This window comes from Perissodus microlepis, chromosome 2 (assembly GCF_051167445.1).
Source record: "Perissodus microlepis isolate ML-2025 ecotype Zambia chromosome 2, ASM5116744v1, whole genome shotgun sequence".
Taxonomy (NCBI): domain Eukaryota; kingdom Metazoa; phylum Chordata; class Actinopteri; order Cichliformes; family Cichlidae; genus Perissodus; species Perissodus microlepis.
In genome coordinates this window covers 29418216-29438595 of record NC_140462.1, presented here as the reverse complement: position 1 = coordinate 29438595, position 20380 = coordinate 29418216, and the positions used below count along the sequence as shown (strand labels likewise).

The 20380-nt window shown below is 37.0% G+C and overlaps 2 protein-coding genes across 2 annotated transcripts; one reads left to right on the top strand and one right to left on the bottom strand.

Annotated features, from left to right (window-relative positions):
- Positions 1-1899: 1899 nt before the first annotated feature.
- On the bottom strand, positions 1900-10446 carry gask1b (golgi associated kinase 1B). The gene is made up of 4 exons (XM_084954685.1): positions 9469-10446; positions 8373-8590; positions 6711-6937; positions 1900-4014 (listed from the first exon to the last, which is right to left on the bottom strand). Exons 1-4 carry the CDS (start codon positions 10352-10354, stop codon positions 3807-3809), a joined length of 1539 nt encoding a protein of 512 aa, XP_084810811.1. The 5' UTR covers positions 10355-10446; the 3' UTR covers positions 1900-3806.
- A 966-nt stretch (positions 10447-11412) lies between these two features.
- tmem144b (transmembrane protein 144b) lies at positions 11413-17837 on the top strand. The gene is made up of 12 exons (XM_084939045.1): positions 11413-11595; positions 11711-11884; positions 12044-12166; positions 12994-13093; positions 13221-13301; positions 13459-13537; positions 13721-13800; positions 14392-14510; positions 14716-14835; positions 16126-16223; positions 17051-17104; positions 17325-17837. Exons 1-12 carry the CDS (start codon positions 11520-11522, stop codon positions 17406-17408), a joined length of 1188 nt encoding a protein of 395 aa, XP_084795171.1. The 5' UTR covers positions 11413-11519; the 3' UTR covers positions 17409-17837.
- Positions 17838-20380: the final 2543 nt, after the last annotated feature.

Genomic DNA, 20380 nt, shown 5'->3' with positions numbered 1-20380 from the left:
AAATCCTCTTGAACTTTTTTTTTTTAACCAAGAACAGAATGTGATTAGAAGATCTTGGCAGCACGCCAGTCCTGTAAAAGAAGTTTGTACATGCTGGTAAAGTAATCAGAAAAGACGGTGGTTCTTTGTCACGCTTTGTGTATGAACCATGAATCTCCAAGCGGCAGATTGTAAGTATTTTTGGTGAAGGAAGCAAGTGTTGGCATGACTTTATCTGAGATATGTTGGCATCTATTCAAACTTTCTTCTTAATTCCTTTATCAGCATAAGGAGAATGTCCTTCACCAGTGGTAGAGTCAACATGGCAGGAGCATTTTGTTGTGTCTATTGGCTTTTGTGTTGAGGTAGACAAAAGTGAGACGATCTGTTGAGTTTTCTTGTTATCGCCCCATGTAATCTACCTCTTGAGTGTTCCCACAGTAACCTCCCAGGTGCTGTCTCTTAGCACAATGAAGTGCAGTGTAATGCTAAAGATTTTTGGGATACTAGAAGACATAAAAGGGTTATTAAAAAGCTTGCAATAGATAATAAGATTTGTAAGCCTTAAATTACTTTATTCATTTTGCTTGGAAACATGGTATTAGGAACAATAGGCTTGGTATAAATGTTCCCCAAAATGTCATGGGGAAATGGGGATATATCTCTGCCCATAAAATGTCAAGTAACTCAGGAAAAACTGTTAACCTGGTACAAATGGCTTACTATTCTAAATTACAAGGTGTAAGCTATTGGAAACTAAATATTGGCTAAATATGAAATATTTAACCTCCTAGGACCTGCCGTCCACATATGTGGACATCACATTTTGGGTTATTTAGACCAAAATACTCAATGTTGCTCTACAGCGGCCTGATATCCACTTACAAGGACATTATTCTGTTACTGTTCTATCAAAATTTTAAACGAATATCCTCATATGTGGCTCTTATTTTCTTAAAAACAAAAATAAGGTAAAAAAATCTGGTAATTCTTTGTTTTTACATTCATCGGGCCCCAATATGCCCAAATATCAAAGAGAAATTAAAAATGCATGCTGTGGAAGAGTTCGGGTCTTAGGAGGATAAAGTCAGACTTCATATTATGAGATGATCTGGCGGGATGGCAATGGTTTGTTTTATATTTAGTTTAGGAGTTTTTTTGTTCATTTTTTTGTTTAAATTCAGTCATATCACAATTGCTAGTGGGCACTGAATTTGTATTTACATTTTTTAATTTTATTTATTTATTTTTGACACAGTCAGAGGACAGCAAGTGCTAGAAATGAGAAAAGTGATGTCATCAGGGTTGATCCAAGGTCGCAACAATAAAGAACTCTTCTGTTGGGATCTTGTTTTTAGCCTGGCCTGCCAGCAGCCAGCTGGGCACAGCTTCGAAGAACCATTTCAAATTATTTTCAAATTCCATACCCCCATGGAAACAAGAGGAAGAGAAAAACCCTAACTTGTGATAAGGAGAAGAGGTGAAGACAGAAAATGCAACTTTAACATAAACAGAGCAAAAAGGTTGGTTCACACAGTGTAAAAGTGTGAACCTGACAGAATAACGTTATACATTCAACAAGTCATTCCTGAAGATAAGCCTTATAAGCTTTCCTAAACCTCTGCACAAATGATCCTCTTTATTAGCTAATTTAAAGCACAAACTGTTTCTCCATGTGTTTGTTGTTACTGTGAAAAAGAAACGTATATGCTTTTTGCCTACTTGAAGAGACTTTAACTTAAGAAGCTACCTGTAAAGGCTTGATCTGTATTACTATAAACATGTTTTTGTTTTGTACACTTATATTACCAAATGTAGGTACAGGAGCAAACTGTCTGTTCCAGCTCTTGCTGGAGGGGTTTTTCTTGGACAAACATCCAGAGGCATAAAACCCACTGACAAACTAATGCAGGTGCAAAGGGTTAAAACAACAGCACAGTGAATGCGAGGCACGAACAGGAGAAAATAGCCCACAAAGCCCTATCGACTATTTCTGAGAGCCCAAAGAATAGTTTTTACAACAGCTTGAAAAGCACACTCCACACTCTGGATCGGATTTCTGAGCCACAGACTATTTCTGTCTGGGCCTGATTGATATCAAGTAGAAATAGGTAGGAAAAATGTAATTGCTGATAAATGTTATAGATAAAATTTTATTATGATAACTCTTTGATTGTGGCTTTGTTATCTAAGACAAAATCATTTTCAAACCATATCTATAATCACAGTAAAACATAATTATGTTTATGCATAACTCACTCAAGAACTATAACTCTATCAGCAGTAATTACTTTTATTGATGTATCCCATGTTCGAATTGCACTACCAAATACAAAAAGAAAGCACAGTAATAAATAAATGCATCAGTACATCACATCAAATGCACTTGATTAAATGATCATCACCAAGTGTCACCACCATTATAAAGGCAGAAGTTCCTAGTCTGGAGCATTCAGATTTGTATAAGCACAATGCCATAATCTTGTATGTTCATGACCTGTTTAGAACGATTGGCAGGAAAAAAGCCTTTTTCTTCTAAAAAAGAGCACATCAGCACAGCTGAGGTTTGCAAAGTTACATCTGAACGAATTACAGGACATCTGGAACATCTGCACTAAGTAAAAAAACATCAGGAGAAGCACTTCATACCAACCATGAACTACCAACTGTCATGGTGATGGAGGGGTTATGGTTTGGGCTTGTTTTGCATCTATAGCAGCGATCCCCAACCCCCGGGCCACGGACTGGTAAGAGTTGAGGCTTGGGTGTGAAATTTATAGTTTTTAGGGTTTTTAATCTGTTTTTTATCTCTTTTTTTTTATTGCTTTTATCGTTAACTCAGTTCCCCTGGGTCTTTCCCCATGTGTTATGAATAAATCTTTTTTTTTTTTTTTTTTTTTAAACACTGGTGCTGTTTTTTTGTTGTATTTATCTGCGTCACCTTAAAGGCCGGTCTGTGAAAATATTGTCAGACATAAAATGGTTCGTGGCGCAAAAAGGTTATGGACTGCTGATCTACAGGATCAACATGAACTAAAGTTTTTCTTAAAAATGTTTATTTTCTCAATTTAAACATTGATGCTTTCGATGTTCTATTGTGAATAAAATCTGTTTTGTTTTGTTTTTTAGATCTAAAACTTATTGCATTCTTTTTTATTTACATTTAAAGAGCTTCCAACTTTTCTGGAATTAATGTTGTATATATCAGAAAGCATTAGTCCCAAGATTTTTGCTGCAACTTTCTACAAGGTGAACTATAGGGTGTACTTGGTTTTTCACAGAAGTGCATGGAATCCTGTAAAAACTTTTTTCCATTATCATCATTATCATTTTATGACTTCTAATTTTCACTTGATAATTTATAGTCACTGTGTCCATGCTCTAATTGTGACTATAAGTGCCTGAATAACTGGAAATTATAGGCAAGGCGAAGCTTCTTAACTTTTGTAAAAAGAAAAAATTATAATAAGATTGTATTCAAGGTACACAAAGTAAAAAAAAAAAAAAAACTCATTAAAGTCATTGTTATCAGTGCAGTGTGGGTTGTGTGACCCTAATTGAGCTTCCAGCTACTCAAAGAAGCTTTAGCAAGTCCCTCATTGGAACTATGACCTTTTTTATATAATGGAAAATAAAACATCAGAAAAATTTCATTTTTCTAATATCACATAATTATCTTTGACAAAATCTCAAGCCATTGTGATATAAATTTAAAAATTGTCACACATCTGCTATTATTCTTATCCCAACCAACCTATAAAATGTTCGAGCATAAAGCCCCAATGTCTTCTAAAAGATTTAAAAGATTTATGAAAGATTTATCTTCATCACACATTCATTGATATCACTTTGATCCCATGGGCATTGATGTAGGTGAGGAGGACCTTTGCTCGCCTCTCGATAACATCAATTAGCTTGTCAATGCGCTGACGACCCCCTTGGCTTTCCCAGTATGTCTCGTCAAGGAACAGAGATTGGAGAAGTTTTTCCCTCAGTTTTCTGGTTTTCAGCACAGACACAGCTTGCTCTGGAAACCTAGAAAGGCATAAGAGGAAACAGGAGGAAGTGTAGTCACACTGTAATACTGTGCAGATTCTATACATTAAACATCCATTCGCTTCCGCTTTTCCTTTTCAGGGTCGCGGGGGGTGCTGGTGCCTATCCCAGCAGTCACAAGGCGAGAGGCGGGGTACATCCTGGACAGGTCGCCAGTCTGTCGCAGGGCTAACACACAGAGACAGACAACCACTCACACTCACATTCACTCCCGCATTCACACCTATGGGCAATTTAGGGTTTTTTAATTAACCTATCCACACAAAGTGCATGTGTTTGAACTGTGGGAGGAAGCCGGAGTACCCGGGGAGAACCCACGCAAACATGGGGAGAACATGCAAACTCTAACCATGTAGCTATTTATATGTTATTTCTAAGCCCAAACTCCCCAACAAGTTTCATCACATCTGACTTTCATTTTTGCAGAATGGAATTAGGTGCAAATAGGCATGTCCAAAATGTAATTCTTCATAGATATGGTAAACATAGGTGGTGACATTGTGATTTAGCTAAACAGTTCCTGCAGTTCCTCTGGTCTGAAGATGCCAACGATAACAGAATGTTCCACTAAAGTCGACTATTAAATAAATTTGTGGAAGTGCCAAACCCATAAAAAAATAATTAAGAGATGGCAAAATTAAATGTCTGTATTTTATACCAAGTGGTTATGACAGGTTGTCTTTGTACATCAGCAACCTTGAAATCTGAAATGTTTTTGCTTTTTTCCTTCTTGGCAGTAAAAACTGCATTTATACAATCACATAACTGGAGGTTTGTGTAACTAAAACATCAGTTGAATCAAATGACGGGTTACTCATACTTTTAGCGCATGGATGGGATTTTTTTTTTTTTGACATTTTAATAGCTTTTGAGTGGGTAAAAGCTCCCTTCATACAAATTAAATGAAAAGTGAGAACCGTATATCATGTGAAGCAATTGGTTCCAGCAGTCAGGATTTGAGGGTTTTGTTGATTTTTGTTTTGATTTTGATGGAGCACTACGTATAAGTAAATTCCATCTCATGTGATTTCAACAACAAAACAAAGCCTGTCCTACTCTGTACGAGATGACTGTGAATGAACAATGGTAAAAGTTAAAGTGGTGCTCTTACTTAGAGATAGTGTTTTGTGATTTGACTTTAAGGTGCAGTTTTTGCCTGTCTAGAAACAAGATTCACCAGAGCCATGAACAGGCTGCTATTTATTAAATGAGTTTAGATTTTTACGCACTTATATTTTTCAGATAAACTTTGTATCATTACTGCTCAGAATTTGCTTAGAATAAAATGTCAAACATTGGTCATTTTGGCTTTGAGAAAAGTCAGGTTGCCCTGCAGTGGAATGAACCCGCCCCCCGACCTTACACACACAACACAGACATCACATGGGGATACAAGTCAGAGAATGGTTGCATTACAGAAAACCACTGAAATGTACACTACAATGGGAAAAATAGATATTTATTGTATCCTATGATCTTTCATCGTCTTTTATTTAGAATTTAGCTTTTATGGCTTTATCTTACTTGAATGCCAGAATGGAAGGTACAATTTTGCTGATGAAAACAAGGATTCACATTATGCGTCACATTCACAAACATGTCCTTGCCATACCACAGATTCTCTGCTGTCTCCTTAGCAAGTCCCTGATTTATTGATCAAAAGGATGGATGAAATGAAAGGGATGCCTGTGAAGTGTACGTTTACAAATCCACATAGACCTGTGGTGCATAAAGCGATGTGTTCTCATCATGGGACGTCTAATAATGCAGAAGATGTCTTTTGGCATGTGTTTCTTCACAAACTGCACACTCGACCTGCAAACTACCATTTTTATTTTTTTTAACATTTAAAGTATTGTAACATTATAAGTTAGAATTGAAAATTTTAAATCATAAAGTACACTTTTAACCTTAAAGTTTAAAAATTCACAACCTGCAGTCACTGATTTGTGTGTGGGTTGGCCAATTACTGTGAACCAAATTCAGAGTTTCCGAGCAGATTTGGCATAGATCCCAGATGGAGATTTAAATTTGCTTGTTGAGTGTGCTGGAAATTTTCAAATATGTTGTCAAGGGCAGAAATGAGAAAAACAGCTGCTGAAAGCAGCTAAATCCAGACTGTCCATAGATGTTCCTACTCTGTGTGGACATTTTTTTTAATCTAAAAAAATAAGTACCAATACATAACTCAGGGTCATTGTTTTGAATGTTGTGAAGATTTTTTTTTTTTTACAAATGTAGAAGACTGTCTGACAAATTATTACTTTTAAACAAGTTGATCTATACGTAAACAGCAAACTGGATTTACACAATTGTTGCTTTTGAGTTTTCAGTGTGTAATTGTTTTAAAGACATTGAAGCTCAAACAACACTTGTAGTATAAACAGCAGCTTTATCGCTCGAAGGACATGTTTCAGCCTCTGGCCTTTATTAGAGTCTTTTTCTGATATATAATTATTTGTAAACATCTGATTGAAATTAATTTGATCTATAGCTCATAATAAACAAATCATATAATCTATTTCATTATTCAACACTGCATGGCCAAGGGATTAAAGCTGTATTTTAGGCTAGGAATATATAGTAGTAGGAATATATAATGTTTTTTTTAAAAAAACATTATATATTTAAACAGGTTAATTAATTATTCATTCATGTTAATGCTCCAAACTTACTCTTTGATCCCCGCCAACAGCCTGAAGTCCAAGTTGTCCTCATTACGGTCAAAGAATCCCTTGTTGTTGGTGAAGACCAGGTGTCTGGGGTTGTGGCTCCTGTAGATGATGTTTTCTAGCTGTATGTGGTTAGCATCTTGACATTTAGCATGGTAACCCAGTTCAATGCACACATCCTGCTGCCGAGGCCTGAACCCACAGCAACCCTGGTCCAGGCGGTTGTTAATCTAAAAATACAGTTCACACATTTCTTCATTAAATGTTTGGAGATGATGTTTTGAGACTAAGAGTGCAGTTCAGAGTGGCATTCACAGAGTTTTCTTATTCAATGGGTTTTCTTTTGCGTTTTTATATTTTTAAAGACAAAGGTAAGCACAGTTTTACTCTGAATGGGCTTACTTTGCATTTCTGATGATCTCTCTTTATCATGATCTAAATAATAATTTCATGAATAGATAACATTCAGCTGGCAGTGAAAGCATACAAACCTAGAGGGCTGGCAATTGCACTGACTCTATTGTACCACTAGTTTACTGGACATCAACATCAACTAGTCATGTAGACTGCTGAGTCACATGACTGTACAGGAAACTCACTTAAGTATATCAGGCTTCTCCACAGGGAATGACAACCCTATATTTAGCTACAGCCCTCATCCATTCTTAATCCTTTATGTGAAATCATTTGAGTTGTGGAGGTTTCAGACAGTGCTGTCAGAGTAAGACAAGCTGAAATGTCACACATAGATTTAGATGGGACTAAATGCTGCTCACAGGCGTGGTTTTGTAAGGCCTGAGGTTTAGGGTAACCTGGATGAATAAGCATTCGTAAGGCTTTGAATTGGACAAAAATGAAATAGATCCTTATTACCTTGCAAACAAGCATCCATGCAGCTAATAGTACTAAAACAGAGCTTTTCCAGAGCTGTCACAGAAATACAAATGTTATTTGTAGCTTGACTTGATGAAAAATTAGAATTTATTAGTTATTCAAATATCTAAGACGATTGTCTGCCTTAACACTGTAGGGTGCTGGTGTGTTACATTTAACAGAAAACTCAATTGCCATAATAATAACAATAACATTAATAATAATAAAGTTAGACTAAAACTCATTGGAAGTTATTATTGGTTTTAAAATTTATTTTATTTGAAATATAAAACAAGGCAAAAAAATATATATATAGACATTCTCAGTTTCCTTCATGTCATGCTAGTTGTTGTTAGAGGAACTGTATGAGTTACATTAACTTTAGTGTGCAGGCATTTTGATCTACAAAACGAGAGGTTAAGTCAGAATAAAAAAAAAAAAAAGTACTTTTGTGATAAGATTGGAGTTTCTATTCAGTTCACTAATGTCTTTGACAAGATGTTTTGTAACAATGAGGAAATATATGTGAATGATCAAAGTTGTGCCACCATGACCTCAACAGACAATTTAACTTATAAAGATTGTCAGTGTTTCCGAATGAGTATTTTAAGATTCGTCTGTCTACTTTGGTTTCTCTGTCATGATGATGGGGTAAAATGAGTAGTTCTCATAAAATGTGATTTACTGAGGCCTCCCATACAGGAAGCAAGAGCTCTATTCAGCCAAATGACAATACCTCTGAGAATTGTTTTTCTTAATCAGATATTGGAGCACATTTTCTTTAACAGTTACCTGTAACAAAAAGTCAAACAGAGCAAGTTTGCTCCATTCATAGTGATGAATTGTAGAGCAGCCAGAATCAGACTTTGGGCTGATGTTTTGTTGCCAACATCTCTGTTTAAGGGAGTTCTGGTACTCCCCCCATGTTAACTTCAAACTGGTCAAACCTGCAGCAAGGCCTGCTGGGTATAGAGATGCATCCCATGACACAACTGGACAGGACTGCCCATCTAAAGAGGGAGGAAAGAATAATTACATGCTTAGATTTTAGCAGCTGTTTCTGTTATTAACCAGAAAAAGTCTATAAACACTTTTTACACTCATGTTACCAGAACTTATTCCCTGCAATGATGAAGACTGTCCACACACTAATTATCATATTTGCACCCCAAGACCAAACAATGAACTAACTCATAGACATGTAAAAATATTTCTAAATGTATTATGCTAAAAAGAAAAAGAGACAGACATTTCCCATAGATGGAACAAAAATGGTTATGCAAGAAAATGAGGAAAGAGGGCAGAGGTATCCTGTCACTAGCTGAATATGGCCCCAAAATCTGTTTAAACCCTTGTGCTGACACTTTGTGAAGTCATCATGTAAAATACATTATTTGCGCTATTTATGAAAAAGGAGGATGTTAGTACTTTTTGGTCCTCTCTTCCCCTGAATATGTGTATAAAATATGTGAAATATATGAAAATATATGAATTAGGATTAGGTAGTCTTGCTCAATGACTTACAAAAAAAAAAAAAAAAAAAAAAAAAAAAAAAAAAAAATCACATCCACGAGGACACAATGTGCAGGTGAAGTTTTGGTGTCCACCCCCAAAGAACAAGGTTCTTCTTGATTCCAAGCCTGAATGAATCTGTATTTCACATAGACCCCATTAGTGGGTTAGGGTAACAAATAAACAGTTTTTAATGGTATGGCTAATCTGTAGGTTGCAGTTTCTGTTGCTGTATCAATGGATACTGTAGTGACATTTGCACAGTATTCTTAGCATGATAAAACCAGGCAATGTAGTTAGAATAACCATAAACAAAACCGTATATTTTTAACAAGTGTCAAAAAGGAAAACTTTGTCCATGTGCTTGATGACCTACCGTATAAAAAGCGAAACTTTCTGCTTACAGCTGGCAACGTCCTATTAAGCCCCAGCACTCTGTCCAAATGAAAAGCAAAAACCTCTGTGGTATCCACCGGGCTGTGGATGACTCCACATTGCCCTCCGCATACAGTGCTCGTTTTTGCGTGCTGTTGGTTCGCCTGTTGAACGTTTGCCTCACCCTCAAATATCAGAAGCGAAAGAGCGTCTCCATGAGAGACTTCTTTCATGCGCAAAACTTTGGCATCCGCAAGAAAGCGCATGGTTTTCACATCCTGTGCGCTGAACCATGGTGGTGGCCTTTGACTGTATATTCGAATTGAACTAATCTGAGAGTCTGCTTCTCCATGTTTATACATTTTATGGCTTATATCCAGTGATTTATAGTCAACATCCATGGCTTCCTTCCTTGAAGGTATGGGTGCAAAGTTGCGCTTAATTTGTACCGCATCCCCCTCCAAAGTGCGAAGTTTGTCCTGGGTAAAAGACAGATTGGAAGACTTATTTCTTCTCACTTTTCTCCTCACTTTGGGTCGGACTGTACCTCTTATATGTGCTGGTTTTCGACGCTTAGTTTTTAAGGTTATGTACACCACGTTGTAGCGAGTCGGGACTATGAAGCTCGCATCGTTCTGCAAGTCTGGAGAGTGTGGCTGGCCATCGTTGATCTCCAAATTATACAATCCACGGGTGTGCCGGTACTTCTCATCAATCCTTCGGCTCCGGTGCAGTTGCGAGTATCCAACTTGTGAAAACACAAAAAGCAGATAGATTACACAGACAGACGCAATTATCAAACTTCTTTTTGAAAGAGGGCACCTGCGAAAGTTGCCAGTCAGTTTTAGAATAGGGAAACTTAGCCAACAAAAGTCAGACTTCCCCATTAGAATTTATGTCATTATCACGACTTTGTCCTTTTTGCGACAAACTCTTACTGGGGAGGAGCGCAAAACTTCCGAGGATTTCTGTGAGTAGAATGAGGGCACAACTGCGCAGTGAATGGAGGATCATGCTTGGATACCACCCTTCTCGGAAATGAGAAGCAATTTAAACCTTATAGTTTTTTCTCTCCTTCTCTTCAGGTACAGACTTGGCCAATGAGAGCCTAAATTATCAAGTTTTTGTTTTTTGTTTTTTAATTAATCATTCAGCCCCGAAAATAAAACACACACAGGCCATGTGATATTCAAACTTGATCAAGTGCACTGCAATATCCCTAAATTAACCTTTGATATTTCTATGTCACTCTATCAAAATCCACATCGAAGCCCATTAGGGTACACCACAACTCCTTATGAAGGTTTATAAGGGGTAATGTAAACGTGTTTTTGAACTTACACGAGTTATAGACATATACAAAAACTGAAATAAGGAAGTTAAGCACTACACAACATATTAACTAGGTTGAAAATGAAATAGTTTAAAACTAAATATTTGATCGCTTACATATTATTTGTATGCGTTTCAGGCGACATCTGGTGGTATACTGTCCTAATTCTTCATGGCAACTCCCAAAGCTGTTTACGTTGTGGAGACACAATAGCAGTAAAAAATTTCCTTACGTGTTGGGAGAATGTGGGGTGGGCGCACCAGTCCACTTAGCCTACAGGATTTCCTTTTCTGAAGTACAATAGTTGTGACCAATAGAGCTCGTCAATCTAACTACAAGTGCTGTTTTCCTTGTCATTCGTGGGCGAATGAGATATATATATATATATATATATACTTATTTTAACTATACATCGTCTAGTTTAGGCCTACTCTTTGTCTGCTATAAATAAGCAAATACTATAAACAGCAGTATTATAAATGTCATAAGATAAATTACTCTGGAAAACAGACATGATGACAAGCCCTCATGGTTGTGTGTTTTCTTGTCTGTAAGTATATGCATATATGCGCTACATCCTCTGCAGCTGTTGTGTGACAAAGTGATTAGATAACTGGCAGCACCTGACTGACTTACCACTGCAGACACAGACAGCCTCCAGCAGTTTTTAATGTTGTAGACCTGACTTATCAAAAGCAAAACAAATATTCTGTTTTAACATGCTCCAAGCAAAATCCCTACTTTTGCTTTTATTTGTCTCTGCCTTATTGATTGTGAGCTGTCATATCGCTGAAGGTTTGTAAAGTATAATTGGTCTGTGATGAATAGGGGCTGCGTGTGGTTGCATTAGGTTGGCTTTTTGTTTGAAGTCAGATTTGTTCTTTAACCTCTTGCTGTAAAAACTTTACAGGTGCAGAAGATGGCTACAAAAATGATGGAACCGGTGAACTGGAATCATTTAATATTACTTGTAACTCATCTAGGGCTATCTCACATTTTGCCTATGGAATTACTGCAAATATGGCTGCTGTATTTTTGTATGGAAGCAACTTCGTTCCTGTCAAAAGAGTAGAGACTGGCGATGGTGAGCATATAATTGTTTATTTTTCTGAGAGTTTGAATATTCTTATTTGTGTTATTTTTGGACAAAAGCTCCATTTTAAATGTTTACTTTTCAAGTGAGGAAAATCTACATTTATTTTGCAAAGTTTTGAGACCGTTTATCTGTGTGTTTTATTTACAGGTATGTTTTTTCAGTGGGTTACCTGTGCAGCAATATGGGTTGTATCTATGTTTGGAGACTTGATGCTTCAGTCACCCAAGTTCTGCCCATTTGCAATGCTTGGAGGTGTGCTTTGGGCCACAGGTATTGTTGAGGGTTTTTTTTGTTGTTTGTTTGTTTGTTTGTTTGTTTGTTTGTTTTTTCTAATTTAACAACAAATAGTTTAATGCCAAAGGTTCCGGAAACTGGACTCTAGTGTCCAGCAGGATGTTGTTCTAAAATTAGGTTATTGATAGTCCCTTGTTGGAGATGTGAACGGTTTTAGGGGTGAAATCAGTGTGACCCAATTTCATGCTTTAAATTCATAATGCTATGTGCTTAACGTGGAACAGATCAATGGGTATTTAGAGTGCAATACAAAATGTCCCTAAAACTTTTGTAGTGGCGAGTATTCATTAGTCATGTTGTTAAACAACAGAAACTGTTGAGGGAATAGTGTGACATAGTTGCTGAGGCAAGAACTGGGACGTTGCAGTTCTCCAGGGTTTTCAAATTGCCAGATCAAAATGTTTTTTAAAAAAATGAATTTAAAATGAATTGAATTGAAAACTGCTTCATCATAATCTTTGCCATACCTTACTAGACAGAATCAAGTGCCACAGATGGACACAGACTGTTTGTTTCATGAATATCTCTAAATATCAGATATTCACTAGCTCCTCATTCAGGTTTGATAGCATTTGTAGTAGATGAGGGTAGATGGCTTGAGTATGAATTGAGGCTGGGGTTTGGGGAAGACTTCAGAGGGGACTGGGAATGGCTCCTGGGTCAGTTAGACTCCAAGTACTAATGAGAAGTGAATAAATAAAATATATTTTTGCATTCAGATATAGCAATGGAAATGGTGCAACTCTAACTTTGTCAGTAACATTTACATGTTAACTTCTTCCATCTATCCATATGGTCTACAGGAAATGTAGCAGTTGTTCCATTTGTTAAAGCTATTGGCCTTGGTCTTGGCATCTTAATTTCGGGATCCTCTAATTTGTTGATGGGCTGGGCCAGTTCAAGGTGAGTTGAGCTGAGTTAATGGAATGTACACTCTGGATCGAAAATAAAATAATCCTGTCTTTGCATGACTTGGATTGAATGAAAAATAACTGAATTGGTCAAAGTTCACTGATTGTGTCTGTCCTAGATTTGGCTGGTTTGGGATTGCTGCACAGAACGTTTCACGACCAATATTAAATTATTGTGGAGCTGGGTTGTGTCTGCTAAGGTAAACCGCGTTTGGAATTGTAATGACCCAGCCTATGTTGTTTATTTACCCCCAACCCCACCCAAAACAGTGATGGCTACTGTATGCTGCTGTCATTTTTCAAACCATATCAGCTGGATGTACATGACACTTTTTTTTTTCCCCTCCTTTGATTCAGTGGGCTGATCTTTTTCTTTGTGAAAGCGGATGTAGAGCTACTTCACAGTTCAGAAACAATTCCATTACTGATTGACAGAGTGAGTGTGTCACTGACTTATTTTTATCAGCTTGTCGAAGTAGGTTGATTTCAGAAAATACTTTTTTTATTTTCTTCCTATTCACTCAAGGCAAATACTACTTTCTGTCTTAAAGCCTGTCATCACTTTATCATGTATTTTGTGTGGTGTACATACAAATTGGGTCGATGTTTCTCTTTGCAGAGAACAAATTCAGGAAGCTATGGACAAAATTCCTCTGAATCCTGGATAGACACCATTGGACCAAAGAGCAAACGATTCATGTGAGCTCATCTCATTAGGAGCCCCTCAGATGTGTGCATTATTACTATTAGCATTTTTCATTGCTGACAAAGAACGGCTACAGCAGCCACTCTGTCATGGAATTTAAATCATAGATGAATGAATACAATTTTACACTTTTTAATTATTAAAAAAGTAATAAAAAGTAAAACAATTCATTTACATTGCATCTTTTAAATGAAGGTCTTAGTTATTTGTTTAGAAGCTGTCTGCCAGTGTGGTTTTTAGGTGTAACAAGTTTTAAGTCGTGACTAAAAACCGTTTCACACATGACAACCTTGCTCTTACTGTGAGTTTTTGTTTTAGCAGCAGAAAAAACTTAAAATGTGAGCACCGGGCTGTGACTGCTACATTTACAGCCGATATTCAATAAATGTAAAAATCAGAGTGCAAAAATAACATCACTTTTGTGCTGTGTTTTCCTGCATACCCATTTACCCATGCACTGTCAGTTTTTATCGGCTCTTTGCAATATCTTGGAATTAACCATAGAAATTGAATGATGTATCAGTGGAGATTTAAAATGCATTCTTCATCCAGTTCCTCAATGTATTCTGCCTCCTTTTCACCAGTGGTTTTCTCCTTGCTGTTGTGGTGGGCCTCATGTATGCTTTCTCCATCATACCGGTCCTGTACATTAAGAGCAATTCTGTGCACCATGACAGCATGTTCTATGAATCCAGTGTCTACGGTATGTTTTCTGTGTTGGATACCGCTTTATGCTGCACTTTTTTCTTTTCTCTTTTTTTGCAAAGTTGGCTTGAAGGAAGTATTGAAGAAAATACATTTATCATAGATCTAAGGATGGATCCAGTTGCTGCTTGATGAAATACTAGTCCCTCGTGAGAACCAGGTGTAATATTTCCAATTTAATTCCCGTTTCTATCTTTTCACAGATCTCGACTATGTTCATGCACACTGCAGTGGTATTTTCATTGCAAGCACTGTGTACTTTGCCATCTACTGCGCTGCCATGAATACAAAGCCGAAGCTTTACTCCAGAGCTGTACTTCCAGGTAGAACATTATTTCTGAAAAGGCACTCTTCCAAAGCCTATTGTATGACCGTGATCTTTAGTAATTAAGGATGGGCTGCTTTGAACAAATTTGGAATTCTATTCAGGTTACTGAGTGATGATTTATTGTGAACAAGCAATCAATGTGTATCCTTGAAGAGACTGAATTTATATTTTCAAATTACTCTAGCCTTTTTTTTTTTTTTTTTTTTTTTTTTTTTTTTTCTCCAGTGTTTATGAACATGCACTTTGTATGAAAGCTTTCAGTAGTCTTGTTTTGTTTTTTGTTTGTTTTTTCCTTTCCCATGACTGGACCCCCTCCAGTCATTTGGACTGACATTCCCCCCGAATGTCAGTCCAAATTTTTCTAAAATGTATATTCAGTGACATGAAGTTTAAAGTTGTGTGTGTGTGTGTGTGTGTGTTGTTGTTGTTGTTGTTGTTGTTGTTGTTGTTGTGTTTTTTTTTTTTTTTTTTTTAATTGTTTTCTCAGCGTTCCAATTTTGAATTCTTGCAATTTTGCGATTATGTGATGTATGTATGGCAAAAAAGTGGAAACAAGCTTCCATAGTTTTGTTTACTTTCTCTGAGTTCAGGTTCACACCCTACTTGTATACTGGCAGTCGATCAGCGTCACGCTGTTATTACTACTTATTGTGCCAGGTTGCCCTTTACTGTCACTTTTTCAATGGTCAGGGTTGTCAGATGGACTAGACACAAAAGGTAAGACTTTACCCAAAAATACACAGCAGGTCAATCTTATGGGAAAAAATCTTTTAAAGCTAATTTTAACCTCTTCCTATGTGGTTTTGGTACGGCAGCTTTTTGTTTTGTTTTTTGTTAAATAGCATATTTTATGACACCCTGAGATGTGTACCTTTTTAGAACCAAGCTAGTTCCAAAGGTACATCGAGAGTAAAAAATGTAGGGGTTAAGAATATTAGAGTGAAAATGGTGAAAATGTCAAACAAAAAACCCTGAAGCCTTGGACAAAGTGCAAAACTATGTAAGAGATTTCTATAATGTGTCATACATTTCTCACAGAAGGGAGAGCAGTCTGGATAGATTTTGTGAATTCTTTCCCTTGAGTAATGTAACCTGTGTACAATTTTATACTGAATTAGGCAATGACGGGAATTAATAAAAAAGCGTATTTATGTTGCGTAAGACTTTTTTTTTTTTTTCTTTTTTTTTTCTCCTTTCTAGATCATAGGAATCATAGTAATGTTGTTTGTTTTTAATGCATTTTTACTCAAACATAAGTACCTTACGGTCTCCTCTTGCTCTTCAGGTCTGTTGTCTGGACTGATGTGGGCAATTGGGACATACTGCTGGTTCCTGGCCAATAACTACCTGAATTCTGCCATTACATTTCCAATTGTCACAGCGGTAAGTGCAACATATTCTGACAGCTGGGAGGATTCAATTAATAAGTAAAACAATGAACATTCTGAAACCACTTGGACTGCAAATTGATATTGAAGGTTTTCACATTGTTCTGCATTACATGAATATTTTCAAAAGAAGTTGGATCTAAAATACTGACAACATTTTAAGGGTGTGTCAGAGTCAGAGACTTAATTTATCCCCAAGGGCAATTAAGATAGATGATACCTTGTCGACCTTGTTTTGTATACAATACAAAAACATCACATTGGGGAGACAGGTCAGGCTAGGTTTCACTGACCGGTCCTTAGCACGAGCAGCGACCAAAACTGAAACAATGGAAAATGCACAACATGAGGAAAGACGAGGAGGAAAAAAAAAACTCCCCCCAGAATGAACTCCAACAGGGAGATCAGTTTGAGAACAGGGAAAAAAAAAAAAAAACAGCTCAGCACATAGCACATGGATCATCACATCTCACAACATAGAAGACATAAGCTATTGAGCTACGATTTGCAGCTTTCTTACCAAATTGCATTTCCCCAGAAGCAATGTAGCTGGGGTAAAGCATGTTGCAACAAGATCAATTAAGTGTATCCTTCATACATGGAAAAAGCCATTAGTGCTTAAATATCATAATCTAGATTGTCTATTGCATTGAACCTTTAGTGAATGTTCGATGTGTATGCACAGCATAAAGTGCTAAACGGATCAGACACTGTTGGAACAAATGGCTAACCCATTTATATCCTGCTCTTTTTAGCTGGTACTTTAGTTTCATCAAGCCAATGGTCTAAGCTCAAACAGCTTGTTTGGTTTCCTTTCTTCAGGGCTATGGTCTGGTTGCTGCTCTGTGGGGGTGCCTGGTGTTTAAAGAGATTAAGGTAACGATCAAAATATTAGCTAGTCTTGTTTCTTGACTGTACAGTAGCTCAAAGGCTTGCATGTAAGTGTGCTGTTTACAAAGGGGAGATTCTAAACAACAAGTTAAACTGCAGTTGATCAGGAAGGCATTTACCATCCCAAAAGGAAGAATTTTTAATTAAATGTTTCTGAGGAAAAATCATCCTCAGATGATTAACTTCTCCCACTTTCTTTCCACAGGGCTTGGCGAACTGCCTGATCTTCTCATTGGCCTCATGTGTTGTGCTGACCGGATCTGTGCTGACTGCCATATCAAATCTCTAATAATGCAGAACAGTCAAACATCTAATTTTCTCCGTTTTTGTTTTCTGTATCAGTGAGGAGAAAAGGCAGTGTTTGCTTTTTATAAATGCATTAAATCATGTTTAGAAAAAATTGAAATATAATTATAAACCTTTTTAGTTGCATAGCAGAAACCTTATGCTCTGCAGTTAACTGTTAGGAAAATATTTAAAGTGGATTTGCGTCTGGACTTTGAAAATCTATTTGGTTTGTTACTAACAAACAAATAACACAACTGTCACATTTAATGCATCACACAGCATCTGCCGTTTTCACTAATTGGGACTGGCTCTTCCAGCATTGCAGAGGTTGTGTGTGTATATATGCCACTGAGGTCTACTTTACAGATGTAAGAAAAAGATGGTTAATGCTAGACTGAATATTGCAAAATTGCTATTAAAACACTTGAAATTCCACCAATGGGATCTCTCATATTTCCTGGGGTTTGTATGCAGAAAAAGATGGTCAACATGATGTGCTTGATTTCTGGGATGGAATAGCTCGGGGTTGGTTGGGGGGGGGGTTCAGAACATGCATACTTCACAGAAGTGCTTTTATGGCTTCATTGGACAGGTACAGTGAAGACTGACAGGAGAGCAGAGGCCAAGGAAGAGGGAAGAAGACCTGCAGCAAAGGGCCGAAGATCAGACTCAAATCCGGGCTAGCTTTTAGCCATATGGCTGCCTCCTTTTTCCACTGAGCTAAACCAGCGCCCAGAAAATGTCTTTCTGAATGTGCTAGATTAAACTAAACAATAAACATGATTTGTAGAGATTGATACTGGCTTTAACATGCCACACTAATGCTGACCTTTTATTTTAATGATTAAAATGTTACTATAATACTTATAACACCAGATTTTAGAACTCTGTCTAGACAAACATCTGGTGACACCAGCGATCAAAATCGCAGTCCTTGAAAGCAGAGGCAGACATTTGATACACCCGGGGCTTAGCCCTAAAGGGTAGTATGCACATGGGATTGCTTTTAATTAAGCAGCAAGGCAGAACAAAATCAGGGCTGTATCAAGACACGAGAACTATACCCCAATTCAACCAGACCCAGAACTGATCCGGAATTAAAACAGGACTACTTAGGATTTAACCAAGACAGAACCAGAACTAGATGATAGTAGCACTAAACATCACCATAGACCTGCACTACACTTATTTTTTAATTCTACCAAAGTCCACTATTTAGATTCAGAAAAGTTTATATAATTATTTAGCCTTGTTGTGCAAACAAGCCTGCATAACTTAATAAATATAGAATTTGAAAAATAACAAACCTAAAAAGAAACACTAGGTACGAGATACATGAGTACCTATGATACGGTGATACTTTTGGTAAACAATCATTTGACTAACATGTGTGTCTCACCTGCTCTTGTTCCATCTCTGTTCTGTCCTCATTCTCCATCTCCCTCTCTCTCCCTCTCTGTTCCTCTCTCTCCCTCTTTGTGCTGACAATCAAGCCAAACACCAACATCATCAAATATACAGTTGAAACCAGATATTTACACACTCTTCAGATAAAAACAGATACACTTTTTTAATTGTAACATCAAATCAGACTAAATGTTTATTTTTTTAGATTGATAAATATAAAAAACATGTTTGTTAACTTTAAGAGTAAAGAGAGAAACTGTCTGTATTTCTCAATTGTAAATGGCACCAAATTGTATTCAAAACTGAGCCACACTTATAGAGCTCCACAATTCTTTTCCTGGTGTTTTGGTTGACATCTTTTGATTTTCCCATTTCAAAGAAACAAACTCTGTGTTTTGCCTTATATGCATCCACAGGTGTGCCACCAATTTACTCACATGGACTCTACTAACCTATCAGAAGCTTCTTCAGCTCAGAATGGAATCGTCTGGAGTTTGCTTATTAATTAACAACAAACTTAGTGTACATGTACTCCTAAATTTGATGAAAGTGATAAAAATAGACAGCTCTCTCTCTCTTTATTCTGACATTTAACTAATTCAAAAGATATTTCAATATTTATTTTTCCAAAACAAAACAAGTTTACTCTAAATTGATGTTGTACAGTAAAAAAATGTTCTTGTGTTTTCCATAAAGTGTATGTAAATATCTGGTTTAAACTGTGAATATACTGCTGTGTATCGAAATTCCTTTTGTTTTGCATAGAAATATACTGAACAACATACAAAGCATAATATATAAAATAACATCTACCCTTATGTCCATTCTTGTATATCAGTACATTACTGAAACCGATTTATTTAGTCGTGGAGGGCAACAACTGAAAATATGAAATAAACACACATGTAAGCTAAGACTCTATAAAGAAACAGCATTGTTTTTGTCCGGCTTTTTGCCATTTGTTGATTCACTTGAAGAACGAGTAACGTAATATGGGTCAAGTGATCAGTTTGATATCAATCTTTTGTGATTCACCGTCATATTTACATTATTTGTACAGTATGAATGATTTGCTTTGGTACCTGGTCGAACTTCAGTTCTCCTCTGTCTGCCTCGCTGCGTTTCTCCAACAGCGCACTCGCAGGCAGCAGCTGCCCTCGCCCCCTCGCTCAGTCGACCAATATTAGGGGGGATTTACGCACAGTCGTAAATGCGCTTCGAATGCTTCGAATATTGTGTGTAGTTTTTGTTTTATACAGTTGTCAGCCAGGCATCTAACTATGAAAAAAATTACACTCCAAAAGACCCCGGGCTTCTGAAAAAGTTGTGTAGTTGTTCTGTTGTGTAGTCTTTTTGTTTTGTGTGTCGGTGAGGGCACTAATGAATGTCACAGATGCACATTGCAACGTAAACACTGTCACTAAGTAGGATACACCTCCTGTTGTCAAGCCTGCAGGTTTATCCCTGTGCTGTTCTCCTGTCTTTTGGTGGACAAACTTGTTTTTTACTGGCACACATCATTTGTGGGGCATCTTATTGCAAAATCTGATTGTTCTCTCATTTTAG

Excerpts from the sequence above, each read along its gene's own strand:
- gask1b (XM_084954685.1), bottom strand. The coding sequence starts at position 10,354 with ATGGGGAAGTCTGACTTTTGTTGGCTAAGTTTCCCTATTCTAAAACTG. Across the intron at positions 8,591-9,468 it reads AAAGTTTCGCTTTTTATACG|ATGGGCAGTCCTGTCCAGTT; the intron begins GTAGGTCATCAA and ends CTCCCTCTTTAG. Across the intron at positions 6,938-8,372 it reads TGTTTGACTTTTTGTTACAG|ATTAACAACCGCCTGGACCA; the intron begins GTAACTGTTAAA and ends CTGTATTTTTAG.
- tmem144b (XM_084939045.1), top strand. The coding sequence starts at position 11,520 with ATGCTCCAAGCAAAATCCCTACTTTTGCTTTTATTTGTCTCTGCCTTA. Across the intron at positions 13,538-13,720 it reads TTCCATTACTGATTGACAGA|AGAACAAATTCAGGAAGCTA; the intron begins GTGAGTGTGTCA and ends TTCTCTTTGCAG. Across the intron at positions 14,836-16,125 it reads CTCCAGAGCTGTACTTCCAG|GTCTGTTGTCTGGACTGATG; the intron begins GTAGAACATTAT and ends CTTGCTCTTCAG.